Source organism: Oncorhynchus mykiss, chromosome 10 (genome assembly GCF_057628025.1).
Source record: "Oncorhynchus mykiss isolate SJ-2025 chromosome 10, ASM5762802v1, whole genome shotgun sequence".
Classification (NCBI taxonomy): domain Eukaryota; kingdom Metazoa; phylum Chordata; class Actinopteri; order Salmoniformes; family Salmonidae; genus Oncorhynchus; species Oncorhynchus mykiss.
This window is the reverse complement of record NC_143031.1, coordinates 68,827,755-68,855,000: the sequence shown is the minus strand read 5'-3', so window position 1 is coordinate 68,855,000 and position 27,246 is coordinate 68,827,755. Positions and strand designations below refer to the sequence as shown.

The window sequence follows — 27,246 nt, the reverse complement described above, 5'->3', positions numbered from 1 at the left end:
TTCACGTATTTTTTCTTGCCCCATATTTTGTACCCGCTTTGCAATCTTGTCTCATTGCTGCAACTCCCCAATGGACTTGAGAAGCGAAGGTCGAGTCATGCATCCCCTGAAACATGACCCACCGAACCTCGCTTATTAACACTTAACCTGGAAGCCAGCCGCACCAATGTGTCAGAGGAAACACTGTTCAACTGACGACCGAGGTCAGCCTGCAAGCACCCAACCCGCCACAAGGAGTCGCTAGAGCGCGATGAGCCAACTAAAGCCCCCCTGGCCAAACCATCCCCCAACCCGGATGACGCTGGGTCAATTGTGCATCACCCTATGGGACTCCCGATCACGGCCGGTTGTGATTCAGCCTGGGATCGAACCAGCGTCTGTAGTGATGCCATTAAACCCCTGAGGCCCTTAAATACAGTGCAGCCAGGGGTTGAACCTAGAATCTTCTAATCCGTCGTCAGACACATTTTCCAATGTGCCACTGTCCCCGATCATTCACATTTCTTAACAAATCCTCCATCAGTTCTATGTGCCATCCAAATAACCTTATTGTGCACTGTAAAATGATGCTTCAGTGGGATCTTATCGACGTCACATTGTCTATGCTCAAATATGTTTTCAGTTTGATCAAACACAGCACATGTTTATCCTACCCGGCCCTAACATGGCTGTGTTCCTAATGCCATTTTGCATAGCAATCCCTCCAAGCTATAACCCACCAAGGCGCCAGCTCGCTCGCATGACTGTGGTGGCAAAGACCATTTCTAATTTATAAAAGCCAAAAGGATATATTCAAAATTCATGAACAATCTGTCTGGTAACAATCAGTGATTTCTGTGACTGTGGGGCAGTAGCTAGTGAAACGATGGGGACGGATGGTGCAACACAAAGGAAAGTTCTGCCTCCACTCATTAAACAGGGAAACACACCCTGAACGAAAGAGAGGAGAGAGAGATTCATCGTCAGACTTCTCCTCCCTAGGCTCTTTCTATAACTTTCTTCATACTCAATGCTGTTTGAGTATAAAATGTCAGAACAGCTATAGTGAAACAAATTGCTGGCAACAAGAGGCCTAAAACTCCTTGAAATCTTGTAATTCATTCCCAGAACTAAACAAACAATGAGTGAACAATGAGGGAGAATGATTACTATTTTGTTTTACAAGCCTAGTCAATTCAACCCACCATCTGCCCTCATCATGGCAAAGTTTGTGCCGACAACCTTCTCTGCGTAAAACATTATTTCACTCCTCGTCACCGTTGCGAGAGTAATTGAAGCAGACCGCCGAGGGGTTATAAAACTAGTCTGTTTCACATTCTCCAGGATTCTTGGTTTTGTGACTGAGAGAGGTTGTTTGTTAAAAGAGCAGGTCTCCAATGATACATGGCAGATCAGGCCAACACATTAAAACAGTTCCTAGTTCCCGGCACTGGATTCAAGTCATGAAATGAGCATAGTGACCTTCACTTCAACCCCACTGCATTTTGAGGGATAAGAAGATTGTCACTCCAATAAATATATGTAAATTGAGAAGTTTCCCTGATATCTGCACACTGTGGTAAGTAATGCAGTCCTTGTCTTCACTGCTGTAAATGCACATACATTCGTAAAAAAAATAACAAGCACATTCCTTAAACAATTTGTTAACAAGTATCTCTAATAAACATAAGCTCAAATCCCACATCCTTGACTTTCTCTGCTTCCCTGCACCGAGCTAGACCCAGATCACATTCTCTGTTGTGGTTCAATTTATTCAATGTGGAGCCTAATGTTCAACTAAACAAGTTTCAACTGGAATAAATCAATTGAAAACCTTCAATTGGACAAAGAAAAGAGAGCCTAATTGACTATTTACTCAGATAACAGATCTGTATTGAAATAGTTATCCTAGGACTATACACAGATGGTCGTTGTGTTTTTCAAATGATGGCCTTGTTATAACTTGTAGTAGAGATTTTTTTTTAAAGAAACTTCAGCCAAATACATTCCTGTTGTCATTCATCTTCATTGTGTTATCTTTCTTTGGACAAATGGTTTCACCTGACTAAATATTTAGTGCTGACTTGCACCTTTCTGAAAGCTTTTGTAGGAATTAGTGGAGCTTTTGGACTTAATACTCTCACACCATTTCTCACTTCTTAAGAATCTTAATTAGAACAATTTATTCACAGGCACATGTTTTACAGCAAGGAAAGAGATAAATAAATATATATAAATAAGAGATAGAGAGAGAGGAGCCAACTCCAGTATGAAAAAATGAGAGAAGTTAAGCTAGCTCAATGTGGAGCATGATGAAGAAAATTAGTTTCCACAGCGGACATCACATTTATACTTTGTCGTTATTTTACACTGCTGAGTTATTCTTAGCAACTTTTGGTCATTTAAATGAACCATCATTTTCCACTCTGAAATACCGAGAATGACTGATTTGCATTGCCATCTAGTGGAGCATACATGAGTACTCAGATTGCAGATCAACCGAACTACACCTGTGCCCAAGTCATCCATTGTGATGGATTAAAAAGGTGAGCAATGGAAAGTATACAGACCTTTCCATATCCAATCAGATTGAAGCATGGGCGGCATTTGTCAAGAACGTCAACAAGAAGGAACCATCAGTTACGTTTTAAAACTTATTTTGATGTTGAGGAAGTTTTAGAAATAAATATATCGTTATTAATACAAGAACTGCGTTGTTTTTGACCAGTTGGTTTTTATTAGATTATCAATTTTTGTTTTTAATTTTATAAAGAGCTTTCGTTTGGAATGGATGCAGCGTGGATTCATTGTTTGTTTACATAGTGAATCATGAGATCAGCTGACTAACGTTAGCTAGCTAGCTACCAATTTCTGGTTTAGTAAAGCAGCCAACGTTACAATGTGTTTGGAAATTGTCGTCCAGTATTCATGCTTCCCAAATGACATTTGAAACGAACTCTTATTCCAAGCTATAGCTGGCAGCGGTAATAGCTAGTTCTTAGCTAGCTAGCTTGCTAGTTAGCATTAGCTTTGTTTTCAGCAATCTCACCTATTGACCCAGTGAGTGTAGGACGCTGGACAACTTGCTGTGGCTAACTAGCTTACCATTACAAATATGCCTTGTACTTGTGGCAACTGGAGGAGATGGATTCGGCCTCTGGTCGTTCTTCTATACTTTCTGGTTGTGCTTGTCGTCTTACTACCCCTGTGCATCTGGGAACTACAGAAATCAGAGGTCAGTTGGTATCATTGCAGCCCAATCATATCGTTACTTGACACTGAATAGCCTAGTCCATGCTTTGTTGTTTGGATGTTGATTATATACGTAATGTATACCTTTCAGGTTGGTACCCATAACAAAGCATGGTTCATAGCTGGGATATTCGTGTTCATGACCATACCCATATCACTATGGGGGATCCTGCAGCATCTTGTAAACTATACTCAACCAGAGCTACAGAAGCCAATTATCAGGTAAGTGAAAGGCTACTCTGTCACAGCTGTAGGATAGTATTACTTCATTACCGTCATGGGTTTATGTCTTTATCTTGAATGATGTACAATAATACCTAACTGATTGTGAATGATCGTTTTACAGAATATTATGGATGGTCCCCATTTACAGTTTGGACAGTGTAAGTAATGCCTTCAATTCTTGATCATGTAGCTAGATGTTCTTAAAAGTCAACATTGGTTTATTGTTAAAGAAGAAGAAGTCACTGTAGCATTGACAGTAGTAAAACTGAAAAGCGCTTGACATGAGCGTGGCACTTCAATTCGTTTTGTTATGCTAATTAGCATATGCTATGCTCAGCATTCCCCCTATCATACAATTTCCATTATCCTACTTCCCAAAGAATGAGAACAGAGCTCCTTTAGAAAAACAAAGCAAGAGAAACAAAAAAATGCCTCACTCCCTGACTGACTTTTCAGAGTAAATGTTTTCAATGGTTTCAAGTGTTCACTATTATCATGCAACATATCATTGAGATAATGTAATGTCCCATCTATGATCCCATTCCTCTCCTTGTCTGCCTCTCCCACCCTCTCCCTTTCTCTCTCACACAGTGGATTGCGTTGAAGTACCCCAGCATTGCCATCTACGTGGACACATGCAGGGAGTGCTACGAGGCATACGTCATCTACAACTTCATGATCTTCCTGCTCAACTACCTGGGAAACCAGGTACACATTCTTGTCATGACCTGACTGAGAATGACCCCAGACCTGTTTGTTCTAACATTCCAATCATGGCCACTCTTTGTCCTATGCCAAACATAAGTCTAGCACAAACACATCTGGATCCCAGGCTAGATTGAGTAGCCTACATTTATTTCAATATCTTCACACTGTAATTCCTCTCTTCACTTTATTTTTCTCTCACTCCCTCAACCATGGGTAACCAGTACCCCAGCCTGGTACTGATGCTGGAAGTGCAGGAGCAGCAGAAACACCTTCCTCCCCTCTGCTGCTGCCCGGCATGGCCCATGGGAGAGTGAGTTTGTTGCTTTTATAGTTTTTGTAGGTCTTTAAGTGTATGTGTGCTATAATGAACAGGCCCCATGTACCAGATCTGTTAGTGCTGTGCATTTGGCATGAGAACAAATAGGGGTTGGCTTTACTCATAGAGATAGAGGACGCAACATTGTATCATCCCATTAGGGTGTCTGTGGGAGCATGGGCAGGGCATTGATGCTATCTCCATTTTGAAGTAGTGAATTTTCTTCTACTACTTTTATCTGTTGGTATACAAAATTAAATGGTCATACTGCCACCTAGAATGTGTTGTTTGAACAGATATAAAGCCAAGGTTTGCAAATTTACTGCCAGCTGTGGTTATGGAATGTTCACTTATAATTCATTGGCTGATGCCTCCTTATGACCTGGATGGATTTATGTGATCCTTCCTTAAACCATAGGAAGTCCCACCCAATTGCCTTAATGGCACTGTCCATGCTAAAACTGGCTTTTGGCCATTAGAGTCCTCTATCAATATCTATGGCATTACTGAGCAATCAGCCAGGCTAAAAAGGAGCTATAATATTAGTCATACCATGTGTTATAAGTTCACATTTTAGGATGAAGGTTTATGTTTTTGTGCAGCAATAAACTACCACTTCTTTGTTTTATGTGTTGTGAATTGATATTTTAGGATTAATAACATGTTTTTTATACCACATTGATGTGTTTTAAGTATACATTTATATTTCAGGCTCATAATCAAAACAGGAAGTTGGGTGTTAAAGTGGCTCCAGTCTGTGTCGCCTCCATTTTGAGTCTCTTTCTAGAAGGTTCACCTTCAAGGTGTTTGTTTGGCTGCTTGAAGTCTCTCCAAGTCTCCATTGCTACTCGCCAGCTCCAAACGAGCCCCAGTCAGGCAACAACAGGAATATGTAGCATGTCTGCCTGTAGTTGATTTAAGAACAGAACCAGAAGTGTTTGCAAGTGGAACAACGTGTTCTCATTTAGGAAAAATGCACCAGCCTAAAGAACAGAAAGACCGCATTAGGCTCATCTGTTTTGTTTACTCTGCATTTTAACTAATGCTGTGCATCTGGGATTTTAGCCACAGGTATTGCAACATCTTTCTTCATAGGATGTTATTGATTTTAAGAAATGGAAGAAATTCATGAAAAACAAAGCTGGTGATTAGTAAGATGTTAGTGCTATTTTATAGTGGGAAAAAGCGAACATTTTGTGTGAATGTCTTTCCTTAATAATGTGTACTGTGTTTTCCTATTGCAGGGTATTGCTATTGAGATGCAAGCTGGGAGTGTTGCAGTACACGGTTGTCAGACCAGTCACAACAGTTATTGCCTTGTAAGTGTTTTGTTATATGCCTAAGTGTTGAATGTACATGTGCCCAGAGAGACAGCAACCTTACCTTGGTCCAGGGCCAGCTCTGTATCTCTTGACTTCTGGGTCGGCCAGTCCAAGCAGATGATCATTTGTTCAGATGATGACAAAACATAAATATGTACAAAAAGGAAAAATACCAAAGACATGCCCAAACCTAAAGATGTTTAAATAAAAAAGTATCATGGCCACCAAACCAACCAGCAGCCGTACGGCTCTCTAAGCTGCCACCCCTTGGGGGACTGGAAGTGGTTTGTTTGTAGTGTGCCGTCTAAACTACCTAACCTATTCCCAAACACTCACCACATATAAATTAACTTTTTGTGTCAAGTCATAACACATGTCTCCATTCACTATCCTGTAGGATATGTCAGCTCTGTGGTGTGTATGATGAAGGTAACTTCAGCTCAACCAATGCATGGACGTACCTGGTGATATTCAACAATATGTCCCAGCTGGTAGGTTCTGTATTTTTCACACTTGTCTCCACATTGCTGTAAACTTCCTGTCACCATACCACCACCACAAAGATAACATTAAATATTTGGCATTCAGTAAGTGATCTCTTTCTCTATCATTCTCTCTCCTCTCTCTCCCAGTTTGCCATGTACTGTTTGGTCCTGTTCTACAAGGCCCTAAGAGAGGAACTGGCCCCCATCAGACCAGTGGGGAAGTTCCTGTGTGTCAAAATGGTGGTGTTCGTCTCCTTCTGGTGAGTGCTTTTTTTGGGGCTGCCATTTTGGATCACCTGCATCTACCTCCTAGCCTGGTTCCAGATCTGTTTGTGCTGTCTTGCCAACCCCTGTGGTCAATGTCAAGCCATTGACATAGCACAAACAGATCTGGGACCAGGTTATCGACCTCCATGGTTAATAACATCTTTGTATACCAGTCAATGTGTCTGCCATTCATGGATCTAGCATTGTTACCCATTAAAGTAACATAGTTTTGGCTGCCCATTTGTATTTCTTATACAACTTTTTTTCAGAATTGCATGTGTAGGACTTGTTAACAAAGTATGTTTTATTTTAGGAATAAGGCCTGTTTTTCTTTTGAAGCCAGAAGGAGGCTAGTATCAGCTACATTTATGCCTTTACTAGACCATGGGGATATTTTATATATGAATGCTTCCGCTCATTATTTGAGATCAATTGACACTCTTTACCATGACAGTTTGAGATTTATTTTAAACTGCAAAACCCTTACGCACCACTGCACTTTGTATACCAGGGTTGGCTGGCCTTCTCTAGTCACTCGTAGGCTCAGTCACTGGTATACTTTTATTTACAAAGCCATTTTGGGTTTACTACCTTTTTTATTTGGGCATTTTTATTGTTCAGAAATGTGGTGTGCACTCTCTTCGTTCGCTGGACTTTATTCTGCTAACTTTTCCAAATGTCCGAACTGAATTTGGTAAAACTTTTATGTACTCTGCGCCATCGTCTTGGAACGCCTTACAAAATACTTTTAAACTGGAAGAAGTTGTCCCGATTGGTGTTTTTAAATCACTGATGAATGATCTTGAGACTGATTCCCTGACCTGTCAATGTTTTTCATTTGCTGTGTTTGATTTTGTTATACTCTTGTGAATTCTATGTTTTTTACTAGATTACTTGAAGTTTTTCATGTTTGTCTGTCATTTTTGTACTGACTTGGTGCTGCCTGTCTTGGCCAGGATGCTCTTGAAAAAGAGTTTTTAAATCTCAATGAGCCCTTCCTGGTTAAATAAAAAATGTTTTAAAGCTGTGTGGATTATAGCCAGTAATTGGGTTATTGCGTTCTCTGTGTTGGCTGCAGTGTATAGGATTGATTATTTCCACTCTGTTGTCTGGAATCTATCTTAGGCAAGCTGCGTTCATCGCTCTCCTGGTCAAGGTTGGAGTGATCTCAGAGAGACACACGTGGGACTGGGACAGTGTGGAGGCTGTAGCTACAGGCCTACAGGTAATGCAAGACAATACCAACACTGTATAACGCCACAGTAACATGTTTACTACAATGCTACATAATGACTTGTTTGGTATAAGGTAATATCTGTTGAGGCTTGTGGTCTCAAGCCCCTAGAAAACAAGATGATTAATCTCAAGGACTTCTATTCTGTGCAAGACTTATAAATAACTTAACTAGATTTGAGAATAGACTTGCTTTGCTATAGTCAAGCTTTCATCCATACTTCATCCAGGACTTCATCATCTGTGTGGAGATGTTCCTGGCGGCCATCGCCCACCACTTCAGCTTCACCTACAAGCCCTACATCCAGGAGGCTGAGGAGGGATCCTGCTTCGACTCCTTCCTGGCCATGTGGGACATCTCTGACGTCAGGGCTGACATCTCTGAGCAAGTCCGCAACGTCGGTTAGTTCTCATCCCATTTGGCTTGACTCAATAGCAGTCATGCATGGATGGAATCAAAGAAGCCACTGTTAAGAACTTTGTTTGACAAGGTTTCCTCTCAGAACCAAGTGCGTTGGCTAGCTACTCGATTTATGTTCATAGAATGTCATGAGAGAATAGAAAATTGGCTACCCTCAAAATATTCAAGACTTTGATAGATTTCCTTATTATGTGAGTATATTGCCATTCTCATATCTTCAAACACATTCTTTCTTTCCTGATACAGGGAGAACCGTTATGGGCCGACCTAGGAAGACCTACTTCGGTGAGGCGGAGGACGACAGCGAGCGCTCAGGCTTGCTTTCCCCAGGCTCCATGGACGCCATCGGTCCCACGGAGGCCTTGTCCAACCCGGTGTCCCCCAAGGGTCGGTACCAGGGCCTGGGCAAAACCCAAACGCCCCACTCCCTGTCAGCCCCCGCCGGGCTCAGCAATGCTCAGTGGGATGGAGAGGAGAGGGAAGACAATGGTAGACAAGCTCCAGAGCCCAGAAACACCACCAACGAGCCAACAGGCTCGGTTACAGACGACCTTGTCGTTATCACCTAGCTTAGCGTCATCGCTAAAATCCTCCAATGGGAACTCTGAATGCACGTTATACCAAACACAGTTGGGCAGGAACCAAGTATGGCCTCGGCTACGTTTCCCCTACAGACGATATTTGGCTAACCCGCACACAAGCGATGAAAAAGCACGTGTTAATTAAGCAATATTGTAGAGTCATTCGTCCTCCACGGCAGATGCAGATGGACCTCTGTCAATGACAGCTCGAAGAATGTTCATAAGCTTTCGTAAGGGTCTCATGACACTTAAGATATTTTTTTCTTGTATCTGTATTGTACTACTGAGTCATAATGGTAAAGTACGGTACCTCAATACCTTATTTTAGTATGACCCCTCTTCATTGTAATGGGTCTGGACTTCAAGTTCAATAGCCGGTGAGAGATTTTACCAGTATACTTGTTCTATAATAGCGCCTGGGTGATATCACTACAAACTCGTTAATCATTTTCCAAGGGTTTTAGTTGTTGTTATGAAAACGTTCAAAGTATATATGTAGCTTTTAAACTGAGACCTATACAAAATACTGGTTTGCAGACAGTACCACTCATTCTAGGGTTTGTCTTTTTTTTACTATTTTCTACATTGTAGATTAATAGTGAAGACATGAAATCATGTAGTAACCCCAAAATGTTTTTATTTGGGATTCTTCAAAGTAGCCACCCTTTGCCTTGATAGCTTTGCACATTTTTGGCATAAAGAAAAACCCTTGAAAGAGTAGGTGTCAATACTTTTGACTGGTACTGAACATCATTGGGTTGCACATGCTTGAATACGGTCTTCGAACCTATTGTACAGATTTTGAAGCATGAAGCTGTGTCTCACTTTGGCATTAACGCTAACAGCCTCGATCGTCTTCTCAGATGCCTTGTTCTATGTATCCACACTATATCCACTATCAAGTAATTCACACATTTCACGTCTGCCTCATTTGTAAATATAAACTGATGTTACATAGTCATGGTAATAGATTTACCATTCTAATTTCTGTTTTACGCTTTTCAGGGATATTAGTTGGGATTGATCAGTCTTTTACATCCATTAGTAGAATGTCTTCCTATCGGGAATGTGTGTCAAGTGTGTGCAGCTATTGCCTTACCTGATGTTTGTCACAAAGCATTAACCTTCAGAGGGAAGTACTACATCAAACGTGTCAGCACCTTTGTCTTTGAGAGTTCAACTCAAGGTTCCAAACATTCACCCTCCAATAAATTAAATGTGGCTGTCAGTTTTTGCTAGTGTCAATAAGACAATGTTGCTTGATCATTATGATTTCTAAATGATTCGAGATAAAATGCAAGTGCTGATGCAAAACATTTTAATGAAGACTGCAACCATAATCAAGAGACGTCATTCCAAAACAAGATTATGCACATACTTAAGACCAAAACGTCTCAAGATGAGCACATCATAAAACATGTAAATAAATGTCTTTGAAAGTCCTGAGAGAAGGCATATTGAGATGGTAGCTATTGTGGGGTCATTTTAGAGCTGGCGCTTCCGGAGAATCCATAGTCCAATCCCTTCCCCTCCACAACATATATGCAGTTCACTCATAATATAGAACCCAGAGTGATACCTTCACCTCTCTCCCAGTAAGACTGAGTGGACTTGATGCTCTTGTAGAATCAAAAGCACCGCAACTCCCTCCTTTAAAACACTTATGAAGATGACTCGTACTGTTCATATCACCAGACATCTACTTATCGGACTCTTAACAATCCACAGTCCCGGTCTCCCCAGCCTCTTCCTCTATACTGGCTGATATGGAGATGGAGCTCTTCTGCAGGGTGACGGCCAGTCGTACCCAGTCTCCCTCCCTCACTGCCAGGGGCTGGTGCAGCACCACAGCAGCCTGCTTCCAATGGGAGTCCTGGTTGAAGGTGCTCAAGCTGATCTCCTCGTTCAGGTGGATCTGGTACCAGAAGGGCACAGCAGTCACCCTGCCTGAGGCACTAGCCTGGACCTGGGAGAAACACACAGAGTCAGGGCCATAGAAATAGACTATTGTAAACTCAAAAAAAGAAACGTCCTCAACTGCGTTTAGTTTCAGAAATATTTGTATGAACATAAGATTCAACAACATACAAACTGAACAAGCTCCACAGACATGTGACTAACATAAATGGAAATGTGTCCCTGAACAAAGCGGGGGTCAAAATCAGAAGTTATAAATCTGGTGTGGCCACCAGCTGCATGAAGTACTGTAGTGCATCTCCTCATGGACTGCACCAGATTTGCCAGTTCTTGCTGTGAGATGTTACCCCACTCTTCCACCAAGACATCTGCAAGTTCCCGGACATTTCTGGGGGTAATGGCCCTAGCCCTCACCCTCCGATCCAACAGGTCCCAGACGTGCTCAATGGGATTGAGATCTGGGCTCTTCGCTGGCTATGGCAGAACACTGACATTCCTGTCTTGCAGGAAATCACGCACAGAACGAGCAGTATGGCTAGTGGCATTGTCATGCTGGAGGGTCATGTCAGGATGAGCCTGCAGGAAGGGTACCACATGAGGAAGGAGGGTGTCTTTCCTGTAACGCACAGCGTTGAGATTGCCTGCAATGACAACAAGCTCAGTCCGATGATGCTGTGACACACCGCCCCAGACCATGACAGACCCTCCACCTCCAAATCGATCCCGCGCCAGAGTACTCTCTCAGCCCATTGCGGACAGTCTGAGCACTGATGGAGGGATTGTGCGTTCCTGGTGTAACTCGGGCAGTTGTTGCCATCCTGTACCTGTCCCGCAGGTGTGATGTTCTGATGTACCGATCCTGTGCAGGTGTTGTTACACGTGGTCTGCCACTGCGAGGACGATCAGCTGTCCGTCCTGTCTCCCTGTAGCGCTGTCTTAGGTGTCTCACAGTACAGACATGGCAATTTATTGCCCTGGCCACATCTGCAGTCCTTATGCCTCCTTGCAGCATTCCTAAGGCACGTTCACACAGATGAGCAGGGACCCTGTGCATCTTTCTTTTGGTGTTTTTCAGAGTTAGGACACGAAAGAGACCTTCCTACTATGTTTTCATAACTGTGACCGTAATTGCCTACCGTCTGTAAGCTGTTAGTGTCTTAATGACCGTTCCACAGGTGCATGTTCATTAATTGTTTATGGTTCATTTAACAAGCATGGGAAACAGTGTTTAAACCCTTTACAAATGAAGATCTGTGAAGTTATTTGGATTTTTACAAATTATCTTTGAAAGACAGGGTCCTGAAAAAGGGACGTTTCTTTTTATGGTCAGGGCCACAGCTCAGTGGAAGTACTGACACTGCCAAGGGATCTGGCAACTCAGTGTTATCCTCAGTATAATGTGTTAGCAGACAATGGTGCCATTTACCTTTTTTTTTTTTTTTTTTTTTTTCGATGAATGTTTCAGACAATATCTGATAATGTAACTGTAACTAAAAGAATCTGTCGAGTTGGGTCTTTACCTTGACGTCTCTGTTGGTATAGTTGGCGTTGGTGTTCATGAGGTCCAGGATAAAAAGTTCTACAGAGTCACTGAGATGTCTACACTGCAGAGTGGACAAGTCCAGAAACACATGGACTGGAACCTAGGAAGGAGAGAGATCATATCATTGTTACATATTAGATGTCCATTCAGCGGACATCTATACAACCCTACATCTGAGACTAATTCAACCCCTTTAAACAGAATGACAAGGCAGTCCATGTAGTCCCGTTCAGTATTTCCCAAACCTCTCCAGCTCCTTTCACTCGTCGTCAGGTGTTTTTAACAAAATCTCCAACTCTTAGAACTCTTTTAGAGTCGTGTGCATCATGTGACCTGCTGCAACGCACCGCTATACTCTAGAAAGCAGGAGGAGAGTGCTCGTCAAGCGACAGAGAACAAACGAATGCCGCCGCCGCCTCCATGTCACAGCTCCCGGTGTCTCCGCCGCTCTCCGTTTGATGTCATTGATGTAATGCTTCCTGATGGATTCAGGTAGGGATGTCCTTACGTGAAGCCATGTGAATGCTTTTCCCCAGAGTGACAGTCGTGCCCTTGTCTGAGCGCTTCAGAGACAACATCTGTTTAAACAAACTGCCGTCCCGCGGGAGCCAGCGCCGAAAATTAGAGCGCCAACATGACACCGGAAAACTTAAAAGGATTTCTCAGCTCCCCGTAATACGGACGGAAAGCCAGATAAAAGAAAACATGAGAAGTCTCAACGTAGAAGGTTGCATTGCAAGAAAAATGGGTTTTTAAAACCCATTTTGACTTAAAAAAAGCACAGTAAAAGGTCAGTTTAAATGTATTGTGCCCTTTCAAATTGGTTTACTTGAGCTCAACTGCAATACGGCAGACCAAGAACCACTAACAAGTACTGCGAAAGAAACAATGTTTAGATTTCGTCCAGAATATTCGGGGGGGGAGGGCAGCATTATATATCAGCAGCCATCTTGAGTGAAGATGTTACAACCCTCAGGCAACAAGTTGGTGTGTCTCAGGAGCCTGTCCTTTGAATCAGAAGAATGATGCAAGGTACAAAGAGCATTGGGGCAGCTGTCAATAGTATGACTATTGCATCATTGACATGAGAGGGAATACCATATATGAGAGGAGACATGTTGAGCGAGAAAAAAATTGGGAGTTGTGTCACGTAGAATGAATTTCTGAGTTGACCATACTTTTCCCCCTAACCATGCAGTAATTTACTATACGACTTTGTTAGTTATCCGAGTATAGTGCATTCACATTTAGAGCTGGGGAGTGTGACTACAGCCAGGAGGTTTTCCTGACAATGTGACAGGACTCGGTCCTCTGTAGCTCAGTTGGTAGAGTATGGCGCTTGCCCTCAGAACAGCCTCAATTCGTCGGGGAATGGACTGGCCCATGTTGACTCCAATGCTTCCCACAGTTGTGTCAAGTTGGCTGGATGTCCTTTGGGTGGTGGACCATTCTTGATACACACGGGAAACAATTGAGTGTGAAAAACCCAGCAGCGTTGCAGTTCTTGACAAACTCAAACCGGTGCGCCTGGCACCTACTACCATACCCTGTTTAAAGGCACTTAAATCTTCTGTCTTGCCCATTCACCCTCTGAATGGCACACATACACAATCCATGTCTCAAGGCTTAAAAATCCTTCTTTAACCCGTCTCCTCCCCTTCATCTACACTGATTGGATTTAACAAGCGACATCAATACGGAATCATAGCTTTCAACTGGATTCACCTGGTCAGTCTGTCATGGAAAGAGCTGGTGTTGATATTATTTTGTACACAGTGTAAAGAGATATATTTACATATATATAAAAACGGTGTGGTTTGAGGCCTGAATGCTGACTCACTGAAAGCTGTGGTATATCAGACTGTATACCCCAGGTATGACAAAACATTCATATTTACTGCTCTAATAACCAGTTTACAATTGCAATAAGGCTCCCCGGGGGTTTGTGGTATCTGGCAAACATACCACAGCTAAGGGCTGTATCCAGGCACTTTGTGTTGCAACGTGCATAAGAACAGCCCGTGGCCATATACCACAACCCCTCTGGCCTTATTGCTTAACTATATCATTAAAACCTCAGGCCCTAGTGACGACATATGCAAGGCAGGTGGGGAGATGCAGTAAGCATGCAGCGGATCTGGAGAGGTGTGTCAGTAACTCACAGTGAACTGGTTGATGAACGGGGCGATGTTGAAGCCCAGTGTCGGCTCCTGGCCCTGGACAGCACTCTCCAGCAGCAGGGTGTCAGACTCCACCAGCATCCCGTACAACACTATTCTCTCTGGGAAGATCTGACCGCCGTCCTCCAACAGGCACCTGCCATGGATGGACCCCACCATAACAATCAAACTATTGTACAAAAAAAGGGACAGATTCTTCCGAACCCAAATAGTCTATTTTTCCCAATGTGACAACACTGAAGATTCAATATCAATATTTGAGATGCTGCAATGTGATCCACAATCCCACCTCATTCCTAAAACACTATCAAAATCCACCAGCACTTCATACATTCTACCCGGTTACTACCGAAACTACCTTTCCCAGCAGTGCTTGCGCCATCTTCCTACCTGGCTAGTGTGGCTTTCTCCATCAGCTTCTGCCTCACTAAGCCACATGTCTCCACACAGTCTAATATAATGGCGCTCCACAGCTTCTCCCTGGAGGGTCTCTGGAGCACCGCCTGCTCATCCTCCACCTGGTTCAGCCAGAACTCGAGAGCCTCCTCTGGGACACCGTTGGCCCTGGCCAGCCTCCTGAGCACCGCCTGGTGCTGGGTCTTCTCTACCGAACTATAGGCCTTCACCTGGCCCTGACTGGCTGCCATGAGGGAGAGAACAGAGAAGCCCTCGGACACGTCCAGCACATAGAAGGGGTCGGGACCAGGGTCCATAGGGCCACTGGGGGGGTCAGTGAGAGGCATGACCTCTAACCCTTGACCCTGGCTGGGACCCTGGACCGAACGAGCGTCCTTCAGGTTGGTGATGAGTTTAGCCAGTGCCCTGCGGAAACTATCGTGGTAGGGCTGGTTGTTGAGGAGGGCCATTTCAGCACACTCCAGCATGGTGTAGTCTCGAGGTCCACTGCTCTGCTCTGTCCCGAGGCAAGCTAGGGCGCTGCACAGTTCTGCCTCGGCGTTAAGGCTTGGGTTGGGATTGCCGCTCGGGCCTGGGTTGTTTCTAGGTTTGTCTGGATCCAGACAGTCGTCTAGACGGAACTCTCGTCCGTCTCTCGCTACGGCAACGCTGCAGAGTCTCAGGTAGGCGTCCCGGCAGGAGATCTCCACGATGAGCTCGTCACCAGGCCTCAGGGGAAAATCTGACGAGACATTTCATTTTATGGCTCATTTGAATAAGGACAGATACAAACCTATTGACATTGAATAAACAACCATCCAATGTGTTGCACCATCACTTAAATATTTTGCCCATTCACCCTCTGAATGGCACACATACACAATCCATGTCTCAATACTTTAACATGTCTCCTCCCCTTCATCTACACTGATTGACATCAATAAGGGATCATAGCATTCACCTGGATTGACCTGGTCAGTCTGTCAGGGGAAGAGCAGGTGTTCATAATGTTTTATACACTCACTGTATATACATTTGTTTTGATGTGTGTGACCCTTCTCTAAGTCTAATAAATAAAGCACGTAAAATTGCAAATGACGTACAAATTCTTGGCATATCATAAGTAACAAGTTGGTTTCTTTCTTTTTTATAAGGCCTTGTTGCACACATGACTGTTTATTCATGAACCACAACAACAAGTAAACAGAACTGGCATGGAACAAGATGCTTTGCCACTGCACAAAAAGAAAGAGGGAGAGAGGAAGAGAGGGGTAGGAGCAGGGGAGCGAGGGAAATGAGATTCAGGAGGAAGGGAGGCACACAGACAGAGAGACATTCCTGTAGGAATATCTGTCATCGCGTCAGCGTGTGGCTTGTCGTTGTCAGGGGGCGTTTGGGGAAAATACATATGTATAGCCTATAAGAGATTCATGAACACTAAAGAGTGTCACAGGCGATCCCGGTGCACCTGTCTGTCTCGCCACGGAAACCGGGAAACGGATGTCGATGATCATCGGGAAAAATAGCAGGGATGGTGTCTGGTGGGTCCCTAGACGCTGCCCCTGTCAATTAGCAACACAGAGCTCGGCAGCTGAATGATGGTGCCTCTCAACGACAACACCACGGTACAACTTCACTTTGCTGTTCTACGTCTGGAAGGAGCACAATAGCCTGACAGGATGAAGGAGTACAGACAAAGGTCAAGCCTATTTGCGTAGAACTCATTCAATCCATTCGAATGTTCACGGTTGTGAAATCCAGCTAGGCAAACCAAAGACAACCAATAACAGCCTCGAGGTTACAGTGTAAGTTGACTTCAGTCATTGCCTACAGTCTTCAATGGAATAGGTTTCTTCTGTATGTAGCCTACTGCCCCCGTTTGACAGAATGGGGAATTGCATTGCAAACATCAGAAGGGGACAAATATTACAGCAGAATATGCAAGAACACCATTTGTATACATTATGTACAGTGTGTAATATATGTGTAATTTATTACTGCGATAGTTGTTCTGAGTGGATGTCAGGAGAATCTGTGTAGAACTTGACCAGTCTCTACAGTGCATTCTGTGCATCTCTACTGTATGATTAGAAGGGCTCTATGTAGAGATGTTTATGCACACTACTCCCTCCTCCCTACGCACTACTCCCTACGCACTGCAACACTACATCATACTCCTACAGAGGAGTAGGGTGCAGTTGTCTAAATATACTACCTCACTGCATGTGTATAGGCACCGAGTGTACAAAGCATTATGAACACCTGCTCTTTCCATGAAATAGACCAGGGGTACTCAACTCTTACCCTACGAGGTCAGGAGCCTGCTGGTTTTCTGTACTACCTGATAATTCATTGCACACGCCTGGTGTCCCAGGTCTAAATCAGTCTGATTAGAGGCGAACAATGATTTTTAAAAACAGCAGTGGAACTGGCTTCAAGGTCCAGAGTTGAGTTTGAGGGACACAGACTGACCAGGTGAATCCAGGTGAAAGCTTTGATCCCTTATTGAGGTCACTTGTTAAATCCACTTCAATCAGTGTAGATGAAGTGGAGGATATTTAAGCCTCGAGACAAAGAATTTAAGTTCCTTTAAATGGGGTATGGTAGTAGGTGCCAGGAACACCGGTTTGAGTGTGTCAAGAACTGCTGGGTTTTTCACTCAACAGTTTCCTGTGTGTATAAAGAATGGTCCACCACCCAAAGGGCATCCAGCCAACTTGACAACTGTGGGAAGCATTGGAGTCAACATGGGCCAGCATCCCTGTGGAACGCTTTCGACATCTTACAGAGTCCATGTCCTGACGAATTGAGGCTGTCCTGAGGGCAAAGGGGAAGGTGTTCCTAATGTTTTGTACACTCAGTGTACATACAGTGCCTTGCGAAAGTATTCGGCCCCCTTGAACTTTGCGACCTTTTGCCACATTTCAGGCTTCAAACATAAAGATATAAAACTGTATTTTATTTGTGAAGAATCAACAACAAGTGGGACACAATCATGAAGTGGAACGACATTTATTGGATATTTCAAACTTTTTTAACAAATCAAAAACTGAAAATTGGGCGTGCAAAATTATTCAGCCCCTTTACTTTCAGTGCAGCAAACTCTCTCCAGAAGTTCAGTGAGGATCTCTGAATGATCCAATGTTGACCTAAATGACTAATGATGATAAATACAATCCACCTGTGTGTAATCAAGTCTCCGTATAAATGCACCTGCACTGTGATAGTCTCAGAGGTCCGTTAAAAGCGCAGAGAGCATCATGAAGAACAAGGAACACACCAGGCAGGTCTGAGATACTGTTGTAAAGAAGTTTAAAGCCGGATTTGGATACAAAAAGATTTCCCAAGCTTTAAACATCCCAAGGAGCACTGTGCAAGCGATAATATTGAAATGGAAGGAGTATCAGACCACTGCAAATCTACCAAGACCTGGCCGTCCCTCTAAACTTTCAGCTCATACAAGGAGAAGACTGATCAGAGATGCAGCCAAGAGGCCCATGATCACTCTGGATGAACTGCAGAGATCTACAGCTGAGGTGGGAGACTCTGTCCATAGGACAACAATCAGTCGTATATTGCACAAATCTGGCCTTTATGGAAGAGTGGCAAGAAGAAAGTCATTTCTTAAAGATATCCATAAAAAGTGTTGTTTAAAGTTTGCCACAAGCCTCCTGGGAGACACACCAAACATGTGGAAGAAGGTGCTCTGGTCAGATGAAACCAAAATTGAACTTTTTGGCAACAATGCAAAATGTTATGTTTGGCGTAAAAGCAACAGCTGAACACACCATCCCCACTGTCAAACATGGTGGTGGCAGCATCATGGTTTGGGCCTGCTTTTCTTCAGCAGGGACAGGTAAGATGGTTAAAATTGATGGGAAGATGGATGGAGCCAAATACAGGACCATTCTGGAAGAAAACCTGATGGAGTCTGCAAAAGACCTGAGACTGGGACGGAGATTTGTCTTCCAACAAGACAATGATCCAAAACATAAAGCAAAATCTACAATGGAATGGTTCAAAAATAAACATATCCAGGTGTTAGAATGGCCAAGTCAAAGTCCAGACCTGAATCCAATTGAGAATCTGTGGAAAGAACTGAAAACTGCTGTTCACAAATGCTCTCCATCCAACCTCACTGAGCTCGAGCTGTTTTGCAAGGAGGAATGGGAAAAAATCTCAGTCTCTCGATGTGCAAAACTGATAGAGACATACCCCAAGCGACTTACAGCTGTAATCGCAGCAAAAGGTGGCGCTACAAAGTATTAACTTAAGGGGGCTGAATAATTTTGCACGTCCAATTTTTCAGTTTTTGATTTGCTAAAAAAGTTTGAAATATCCAATAAATGTCGTTCCACTTCATGATTGTGTCCCACTTGTTGTTGATTCTTCACAAAAAAATACAGTTTTATATCTTTATGTTTGAAGCCTGAAATGTGGCAAAAGGTCGCAAAGTTCAAGGGGGCCGAATACTTTCGCAAGGCACTGTACATGTCTTATATAAATTATCCTACTGTGTGGTGTCTGAACGGGGTAGATGGCCTGCTCCCAGCAGGTGTCCTCCTTAGGGCCGGTGGACAGGCTACTCTGCTGGTCCAGGTGGAGCTGGAACCACACGGCCAGGGCGTCCAGCAGACCCTCCCCAGTTACAGGTAGACGCACCCGGCTCACCTCCCTGGAGCACAGACCCTCCAGCTCCTGGGGTACAGTTAGCATAGCATAATTCGATCACTGCTCTTGTATTCTTGGAACCTATAGCCAAATATCACGCTAACTAGCTTGTTTGATTTTGAAAAGCTTGAGAGTATGAGGCTTCTGACATACGAGATATTGTTTTCTTATCAATATACAGAGTCTACACACAGCAATGCCACTGTGAGGCTGTAAGTCGTAGTTGTTGATGATAACTAACAGTTCAGTAGATTCCCCATAGAGATGTAAATCTATGTACACATAAAGACGCTCTACTGCCGCTGACCTGCACGTTGTTGAAGTCTATGTCCAGGGCATTGAAGGGTTCAGTGAGGGGCGTGTAGCCTCCAGGCAGTCTGCTCAGTCTCTCTGTGGTGTAGGGCTCTGTGGAGTCATCCTCTGAGCTGCAGCTTACTGGGCTGTGGAGCTCTCCGGCTGCAGCCGTGGTCAGGCCTCCTATCTCAGACACACACAGCCTGCAGGCACATGGTTATAAATAGATGGTATGACATGAATATTAACACCGGTGTCTGTTTACACACACACACACACACACACTACCTCCAGGGACATAAGGCCTTCAGCTGTTGTTCCACGTCAACAATGAAATATTCCAACAGATAAGGACACAAAAAGGTGAACAACATGTTGAACTTGTTGATGTTTGGTCTACTGTTCTAAATGCTGAGGCATTGAAACGTGCTAAATAAATTATACCACTAAATCCATCGTTGAAGAACAATGTCTGACTGACTTAAGTTAGCCTTTATTAACAACAGAGGGACAGGTCACCTGTGATGGCGGCGGATCTCCAGGCACTGGACAGCCATCCCAAACACAGTGGCTCCGGCAGGGATGACCCGGCCTGCTTGGGAGGGAGGCCTGGATGGGTCCTGGGTGCTCTGCAGTAGCAGGAGCAGAAAGTGAGCCTTCACGTGTTCATACATCAGGCCTCATGCCATTAACTTTGCTATAATAGGATTTTGGTTGTTGTTGCAATTTATATTATATGTTTACTAAATGCACTTGTCTGTAGGGAATCTTTATGTAAAGGATTTTCATCTATCCTTTCTTTTTTTTAACCTCAAATGTATCACATTGAGACCATAGATGGCACTGTTGACTTATATTGGCTGCAGCATTATGATATTGAGGAAGGTGGTTGATTGGTACTGTAGCCTCCTACTGTAACCTGAAATGATTTTGGATTCATCTCTTTGCCAATAAACAAAGGATTTGGCTGGATAAAGGACATTTAATATAAGAGGATTGATGCTCCATAATCATGTTTTACAATTGTGATTGTGACACAAAAATATAGGTAAAGCCTCTTTTGAAGATTACTTTGCGATCACTTGTGTTGAATTGAGAGACAGACAATCCTGTTAAATGAATGAAAAACATGAACATGACTGGCATCTAAATCCACGGTTGTAATGAAACTGAAAATGTTATGAGAAAGTGTTGGGAAATAAATAATCAATACTAAAACCAAGTCATGTTACTTACTAATCATGGTAATGCTTTCAGACTTGCACTAAAGGGTGGCTTGTATTTACTACAGTGTTGGAACTCAGTATGAATACAAAACTAATCCTGCCTATGCTAGTTAATTACCTGTGGAGGCAAAAGCAGATGATTCCAGGCGTGTATAAGGCTCTCTATAATACCTTCACCAAATAGGCCGGCATCCACAGTCTCGGTGACAACCAGCGATACCCTACCACAGAAAACACATCACACAAACGGTACATACACATTAGAGGATGACGCATAGGGACAGTTTCCAGGCCACAGACTACATTTTAGTAATTTAGCAGAAGCTCTTATCCAGAGCGACTTACATTGGTGCATTCATCTTAAAGTAAGCTAGGTCAGACAACACATCACAATCGTAGCAAGTACATTTTCCCTCAACAAAGTAGTTATCAGCATAATCCGTTCTAGTAGGAAAAGACACGTGCATTACTTGTATTTTATTTTGGGAGAGGACATGGAATTTATTCAAGATGCTCTTTAAAGAGGTACAGTTTCAGACGTTTTTGGAAGATGGGCAGCGACTCTGCCATCTTGACATTGTATGGGGTTAAATTAGGTCTTGGACTGATGCCCATGCTCAATGGCATCTCCATGTCTTTTTAGTCCAGGACTAGGCTTAATCTATGCCCAGGAAACTGGCCCATACAGATGTCAGAGTAAGAGGGAAGGTGAAAGGTCACCTCTTAGGGATGTCTTTAGGCACTTCCATCTCCAGCGACTTCATATGGAGGATCTTGATGAGTCCGTTCATTCCGTTAGCGGTGACCACCTCACAGGCCAGTTCGTACATGGTCTTGGACAGCTCACAGGCGTACACCTCAGCCGCCCCTGCCTTCTTAGCACACATTCTGTCCATAGAGAGACCGGAGAGGAACAAGGATTACAAGCAGTAACAAACAAATAGAAATGAACAGTCCACAGCCATGACAGTTAGTGTTTTTAACACAAACGTGGTCAATCCCAGAGCTGTGTAGATTTCTCTGGGATAGATATTAACCATTAAGATTGTACAACTTTAACCTAACTCTTCATACAGCGTAGCCACTGTAATAAAACAAAAGATGCACTTAAAAGAATAGCTCACCCAAATAAAAAAATGACATTGGTTTCCTTACCCTGTACGGAATGTACAAGGTATGACAGCAATCCATTCTTTGGTTGAGTTTTCCTGGCAGTGGCTGGCACAAATGTCCAAAGACCTCTTGCAGGTTACGGAAAGCAATATGTATTTTGTCGGATGAACTATCCCTTTAACTGTAATAGGCAGAAAGAAATCTCACCCGAGGATACCGGTCCCTGTGCCTATATCTAACACAGTGTTGCAGCCTCCCTCAACAGCCTTCTGGATGGCCTGCTGGTACTTGTGGTTCCTCCTGCGATCGTTGAGCATCAGGAAGTGCCAGCGCTCCACCAGCCAGTTGGCCACGCGGTAGAAATTCTCCTTGGCCTCAGGGTAGTCCGGCTTCAGCTTCAGGGCCTTGTGGAAATGACCAGCGGCCTCATCCCGGAATCCCATTCTGGAGCGTGCATTGAAGATTGGAATGGAACAATTGTGAGCAATCTAAGAATACTGGGACACATTTACTAGGACACAGCGCTGTCTCGCTAGTTCAATCACTTTACACCACTGCATGCAAACAAACAATTAATTGGCAAGACATGACAGAAAAGATAACTATAGTCTTGACCCGGTATTGAGCACAACCTGAGGTACAATATTACCCCACCATAACTCTGATTAGTAAAGTCAACCGAGTAAGCCTGACGAGTAAAGTCTTCCCAGCTCCCAAGCCTACAGACAAGACACAGTCAGACTCTTGAGTGAGGGCTACCTGAACAGGTGTTCACCCATGCTGTTGATGATGACCTCATCAGTAGGGAAGAGCTCCAGAGCCTGTTCATAGCAGTCAAACAGGTCCTGGATGCGCCCCAGAGAGTCGAGCTCATCTGCCCATTTGAACAGAGTGAACCTAAAGGACTCCTGAAAAGACACACATTATAAAAACGTTATTGGTGATGTATTGGACTAATCTACAAATGACATCACTTGTCTTTTCCTTCAGTGGTAAACATTCATATTATAACGTGCAGAGAGAATACACACTTCAACTTCAAAACGAAAGGTAGCCTAGCGGTTAGAGCTTTGGGCCAGTAACCGAAGTCGTTGGTTTGAATACCCGAGCCAACAAGGTTAGAAAATCTGATGTGCCATTGAGCATGGCACTTAACCCTAATTTGCTAAAGGGGTGCCATACTACTATGGCTGACCCTGTAAAATAACACATTTCACTGCACCTATCTGCTGTATGTGAAAACAAATACAAATCTAATAAAAACAAATCTGAAAGTTCAAAGGGAATGTCAATTGTCAGACAGGCTGAATGGTGTATAGCTGACAGCAGGGCTCTACAACCCTGTTCCTGGAGAGATACCGTCCTGTAGGTTTTCGCTCCATCCCTAATATAGCGCACCTGATTCTAATAATTAGCTGATTGATAAATTAAATCAGGTTAGTTACAACCTACAGGAGGGTAGCACTCCAAGAACAGGGTTGGAGAGCCCTGGCCTACAGGCTTTCCTTTGCTACCCACACTGGCAAAGTCCTTCAGCACAGGAGCCAGGTTGAGGACGAGAAGGTAGTGGACAAAGGCGGTCCCATAGTCTTGGTTGAACAGACACTGCTGGGCACTCTCCAGTGACCTGGACACCAGCTCATTCCTGGCAGGGTCCTCCCTGGGCACCCGACGGTTCCGTCTGCCACGCTTAGGCCTGGTGCTGGTGTTGGGCATTCCTATCACACAGGGAGTTAGGAGACCACATATGTTAGGAACACACAGAAACATAAACGCATAGCCACACAACATTCATCACACTGATGAGCAGTTTAGTTTGATAACTACATAACTAGCTACAATATCATTATCAATAGGTGTTGTGTTGCTGTGGTTGTAAGTGTGCAGCAGATATTTTGGTTGTAACCACAATACACGAGCTAGCAAGCTAACGTTATAATTATACAAGTCTAGACTATCGGTGCAAAATGCCACAATTTATCAAATGATACAAGAGTGTAACTAACTAGCAGTGTTGTGTTCATCATGCAATAGCACTAGCTAACTACTGGGTATTATTTTCAGAACTAGTCGCTAACTTAGCTACGTTTGTTAACTAGCTAACTATAGCCAAAAGATTGTGTAAAACTTCATTTTCAGTGATGTTGATAACTTACTATGTATGTATCACACAATCATGCATTTAAATACAATAGTAACGCTATAAACGATGATGACATTAACAGTACAAAAGGTAGAGCTAGCAACATCTGATAGCGCCGTTAGCTGAAGACCACTGACAGTGAAGAATGATAAGAGTTTCTAAACCCAGAGACGCAACATCGCCAGACTTCCGGGAACGCTTGCGAAGCAGACCAACAGACCAGGCCGGGGTTTCAGTTTTGAGAAATCAATAAGAGAAGTGAAAAATTATTCCTAAACTGTTAATCTTCTAGAAATCTAAAGGCACAACCTAGATGGAAGACAATGTCTCAAGTAGTTGAACATGTTTACTCTAACCTCGTGAACGTGACAAACTGACACGTCTTCATTTTTGTCAAAAACTACTTTATGTCGAAGAAGTCCCTGACGGCCTGAACATGCGCAGTTTGGCGCGAAACGACCGTTATACCCAATGACGCGTTCTACTCATGAGTTTACCTAGCCTACAAAGCGTGATCGGGGATTTCTATTGATGTTGCAGTTTCTGCCTATCTTTATACTGTAGTGTCTTAGGTATAATAAGAACTACGGCACATGTCCACTGAGTAAATAGGTACGGGTAGGAACAAATATATCTTCCATGATTCCATTGTGTAAAATTGTGGATGTTCTGAGTGAAGGAAATCAAATTAGAGCGTCTGAAATATTATAATAAAAACGGTCACCGGCTAGATGTTTTATAAGTAAGTATTTTGTAGAAAATGTAAATATTTTACATTGTTGGCAAATGTATGAATTGATCAGAAGGTGGGTGGAAGCCAATTGGATAAACGCCCTATCCCGCGTCAGGGGAGGAGGGCTTGAGCTCAACGCCTACTTGTCAAATAGGAGTTTATTCTTTCGACTGTCAATTGAATTGGACGACAACTTGGATTGACAGGAGACACATGAGTTTTTCCGACCTAAATAATGGTTTGCTGTTACTCTTGAACACGCTCTAACAAAATAGTTGCTAAATTAGGAATGCAATGCTCCTTTTCAACAGCAGAAGCTAGTTGCTCACCCTAAAAATATTTTTTTTAGTTGGTTGAAGATACTTTTTTTTCCGCTTGACACCCAAGCAACTTGTTGTTGGTGGCTAACTAGTTAGCGCGTGTTTAAAAAAAAAAAAATTATAAAGCAGTTTTACAGCTTCTTATGCTAGTTGACCTAGCCATCTAGCTAACGTTAAAGACATGGGATTACACCCGTTGGAGTTTAGCGAATGCTACCTGGACAGTCCCGTTTTCAGGGAGAAAATAAAGTCACACGAGGCAGAGTTGGACAAAACCAACAGATTCATCAAGGAACTCTACAAGGATGGAAAGAGTCTCATCAATGCCACTAAACGTGAGTTTTTATGCAGTTGAGTTTATTGCCCTGGAATGGTTAAATTGAGTTGCTTACTATCTGGCTAGTTGACAGGTCTCTCCCTATGCAGTTTGAAGTTTGCCTCTTGGACTGTGCAAGCTATATGCTTAAGGTTATAACGTTATGGCTCACACTTTGCTTGAAACCAGCTGTATCCAATCGCTCTAAACTTTGTTTATAGCTACCAAAGGTTTGTTTCTCTAAACAGCTGTGTTCAACATTTTGTACACGGACCAGTAGTCAGTTCTGGAAACAATACCTTCATTATTCAATAAACTGGAAGACATTGCTGACAGGTGAGGTCTGTTGACAACCCAATTTGTTGTGCATGAACTTGCAAAATCCCCAGATGTTAACATTCACCCATTGTCTAGAGGCCAGAACATGATTCATGTGGAATACTTTGCAAAAAATGACAAGGGTTTTCCTTGAATTTAGAGGCAATAACCTATCCAAATGACTTATGGGTGTGTGACAAGGTTGAAACATAAGTCGCAGTCATCATGGATTGATTTGTGAGCACTCCTTCACCTGGGCAAATATCCTAATCTCCATGCACTCTAGCCCAGTGGGTTGGGTCTGTCAAATTGGTCAGGTGCCTTGTAAACTCTGGTATTATCAAGTGTTATTTGTCACATCCACCGACTACAACCTCACCGTAAAATGCTTATTTACAAGCCGTTAGCCAACAATGCAGTAAAATAAATAGTCACTTTAGTTTATTAAATATTTTAACACAATAAAATAACAAGGCTATATACAGGGGGTACCAGTACAGAGGCAACGTACAAGTTAGTTGAGGCAATCAGCTACCTGGTCATTGCTGGAACAAAGCCCTGAAAACGCCACTGATATCTGTCAGGCAAACCGGTTAACTTAATTTAGTCACTGTTAGTTGCTTTAACTACTGCTTTTAGTCCACTGCAAGCCTCTGAGGTTTCCTTGTCATTCATAAGTCAAGGATTTCTAGCAAGGCATGCCAATGTGTTTTCATTACACTCAAAACACTGGTCTACTTTCATCTCTCATTTTTCTAGGTGCAAAGAGATTGAATGTCACATTTGAAAAAGCCAGAGAAGAAACATAATATTTCTAAAAATAAAGAGTAACGTGACTTTTGCAGACGCCTCTCTGTTTTGCAGGCCATTTTGGGAGTTATCAGGGACCAACATGTGCAGTGGAACTCTCTGGGGCAGCCTCGGACAAACTGTTTGGAATAGAACCACCTCTGTTATTCACATTGCATGTGAGCTTCAATACAATGTAGAGTAGTGTAGCTGTAGGTAGCCCACACAATTAGTTGTTCAGGCCAGGAGAGATTGCTTGCTTGCTTTGACAATTGATTGACCCTTCCTAGTGCAACTGGTACTCTACTGGTCTCATTAGAAGCCAGTGATGAGCTTAAGAGTTTATCGGTTCACTACAATCGGTGATGCAGCCCAGAATAGCTCAGGTCAACCTCTTAACCTTCAGTGCAGCGGACTAAAAATAGTGTTTCCGATGTTAATTTGCAGTAGGCCACACTCCCACTGTAAGAAAAATAAACATGGACTTGTCTGTTTAGG

The 27,246-nt window shown here is 43.2% G+C and overlaps 3 protein-coding genes across 4 annotated transcripts in view; 2 read left to right on the top strand and 1 right to left on the bottom strand.

The window, feature by feature from the left end:
- The first annotated feature begins 2,454 nt into the window (after positions 1 to 2,454).
- On the top strand, positions 2,455 to 10,007 carry LOC110534524 (transmembrane protein 184C). Its single transcript, XM_021619407.3, has 11 exons — positions 2,455 to 3,214; positions 3,323 to 3,453; positions 3,578 to 3,614; positions 4,048 to 4,164; positions 4,386 to 4,474; positions 5,725 to 5,799; positions 6,200 to 6,293; positions 6,435 to 6,547; positions 7,680 to 7,779; positions 8,018 to 8,189; positions 8,455 to 10,007. The coding sequence occupies exons 1-11, from the start codon at positions 3,095 to 3,097 to the stop codon at positions 8,775 to 8,777; spliced, it is 1,371 nt and encodes a 456-aa protein (XP_021475082.1). The 5' UTR covers positions 2,455 to 3,094; the 3' UTR covers positions 8,778 to 10,007.
- Positions 10,008 to 10,090: 83 nt separating this feature from the next.
- On the bottom strand, positions 10,091 to 24,874 carry LOC110534523 (protein arginine N-methyltransferase 9). 2 transcript variants are annotated; one of them, XM_036933641.2, is made up of 13 exons: positions 24,629 to 24,874; positions 23,648 to 23,847; positions 22,889 to 23,037; positions 22,337 to 22,573; positions 21,737 to 21,904; positions 21,135 to 21,237; positions 20,310 to 20,419; positions 19,804 to 19,993; positions 19,340 to 19,523; positions 14,820 to 15,567; positions 14,412 to 14,565; positions 12,227 to 12,349; positions 10,091 to 10,755 (listed from the first exon to the last, which is right to left on the bottom strand). In XM_036933641.2, exons 2-13 carry the CDS (start codon positions 23,843 to 23,845, stop codon positions 10,504 to 10,506), a joined length of 2,616 nt encoding a protein of 871 aa, XP_036789536.2. In that variant the 5' UTR covers positions 23,846 to 23,847; positions 24,629 to 24,874; the 3' UTR covers positions 10,091 to 10,503. The 2 variants fall into 2 exon arrangements, with proteins under 2 accessions (XP_036789536.2, XP_021475079.3); XM_021619404.3 differs by having other exon boundaries at positions 24,286 to 24,851.
- Positions 24,859 to 27,246, top strand: part of LOC110534522 (rho GTPase-activating protein 10) — a 61,454-nt gene continuing 59,066 nt past the window's right edge. The window contains exon 1 of the mRNA XM_021619402.3: positions 24,859 to 25,660. Within this exon, the coding sequence (XP_021475077.2) occupies positions 25,507 to 25,660 (154 nt within the window). The 5' untranslated portion in view covers positions 24,859 to 25,506. The remainder of the gene's footprint in view (positions 25,661 to 27,246) is intronic.

What these genes read in the sequence shown, in the direction of transcription:
- LOC110534523 (XM_036933641.2), bottom strand. Translation starts at nt 23,845, where the DNA reads ATGCCCAACACCAGCACCAGGCCTAAGCGTGGCAGACGGAACCGTCGG. An exon ending in TAGACTTCAACAACGTGCAG is followed by an intron (nt 19,524 to 19,803) that starts GTCAGCGGCAGT and finishes ACTGTACCCCAG; the next exon opens with GAGCTGGAGGGTCTGTGCTC. An exon ending in CCCCGTTCAGACACCACACA is followed by an intron (nt 15,568 to 19,339) that starts GTAGGATAATTT and finishes ATGTCTCGTCAG; the next exon opens with ATTTTCCCCTGAGGCCTGGT.
- LOC110534524 (XM_021619407.3), top strand. Translation starts at nt 3,095, where the DNA reads ATGCCTTGTACTTGTGGCAACTGGAGGAGATGGATTCGGCCTCTGGTC. An exon ending in CCGGCATGGCCCATGGGAGA is followed by an intron (nt 4,475 to 5,724) that starts GTGAGTTTGTTG and finishes TTCCTATTGCAG; the next exon opens with GGTATTGCTATTGAGATGCA. An exon ending in TCAACAATATGTCCCAGCTG is followed by an intron (nt 6,294 to 6,434) that starts GTAGGTTCTGTA and finishes TCTCTCTCCCAG; the next exon opens with TTTGCCATGTACTGTTTGGT.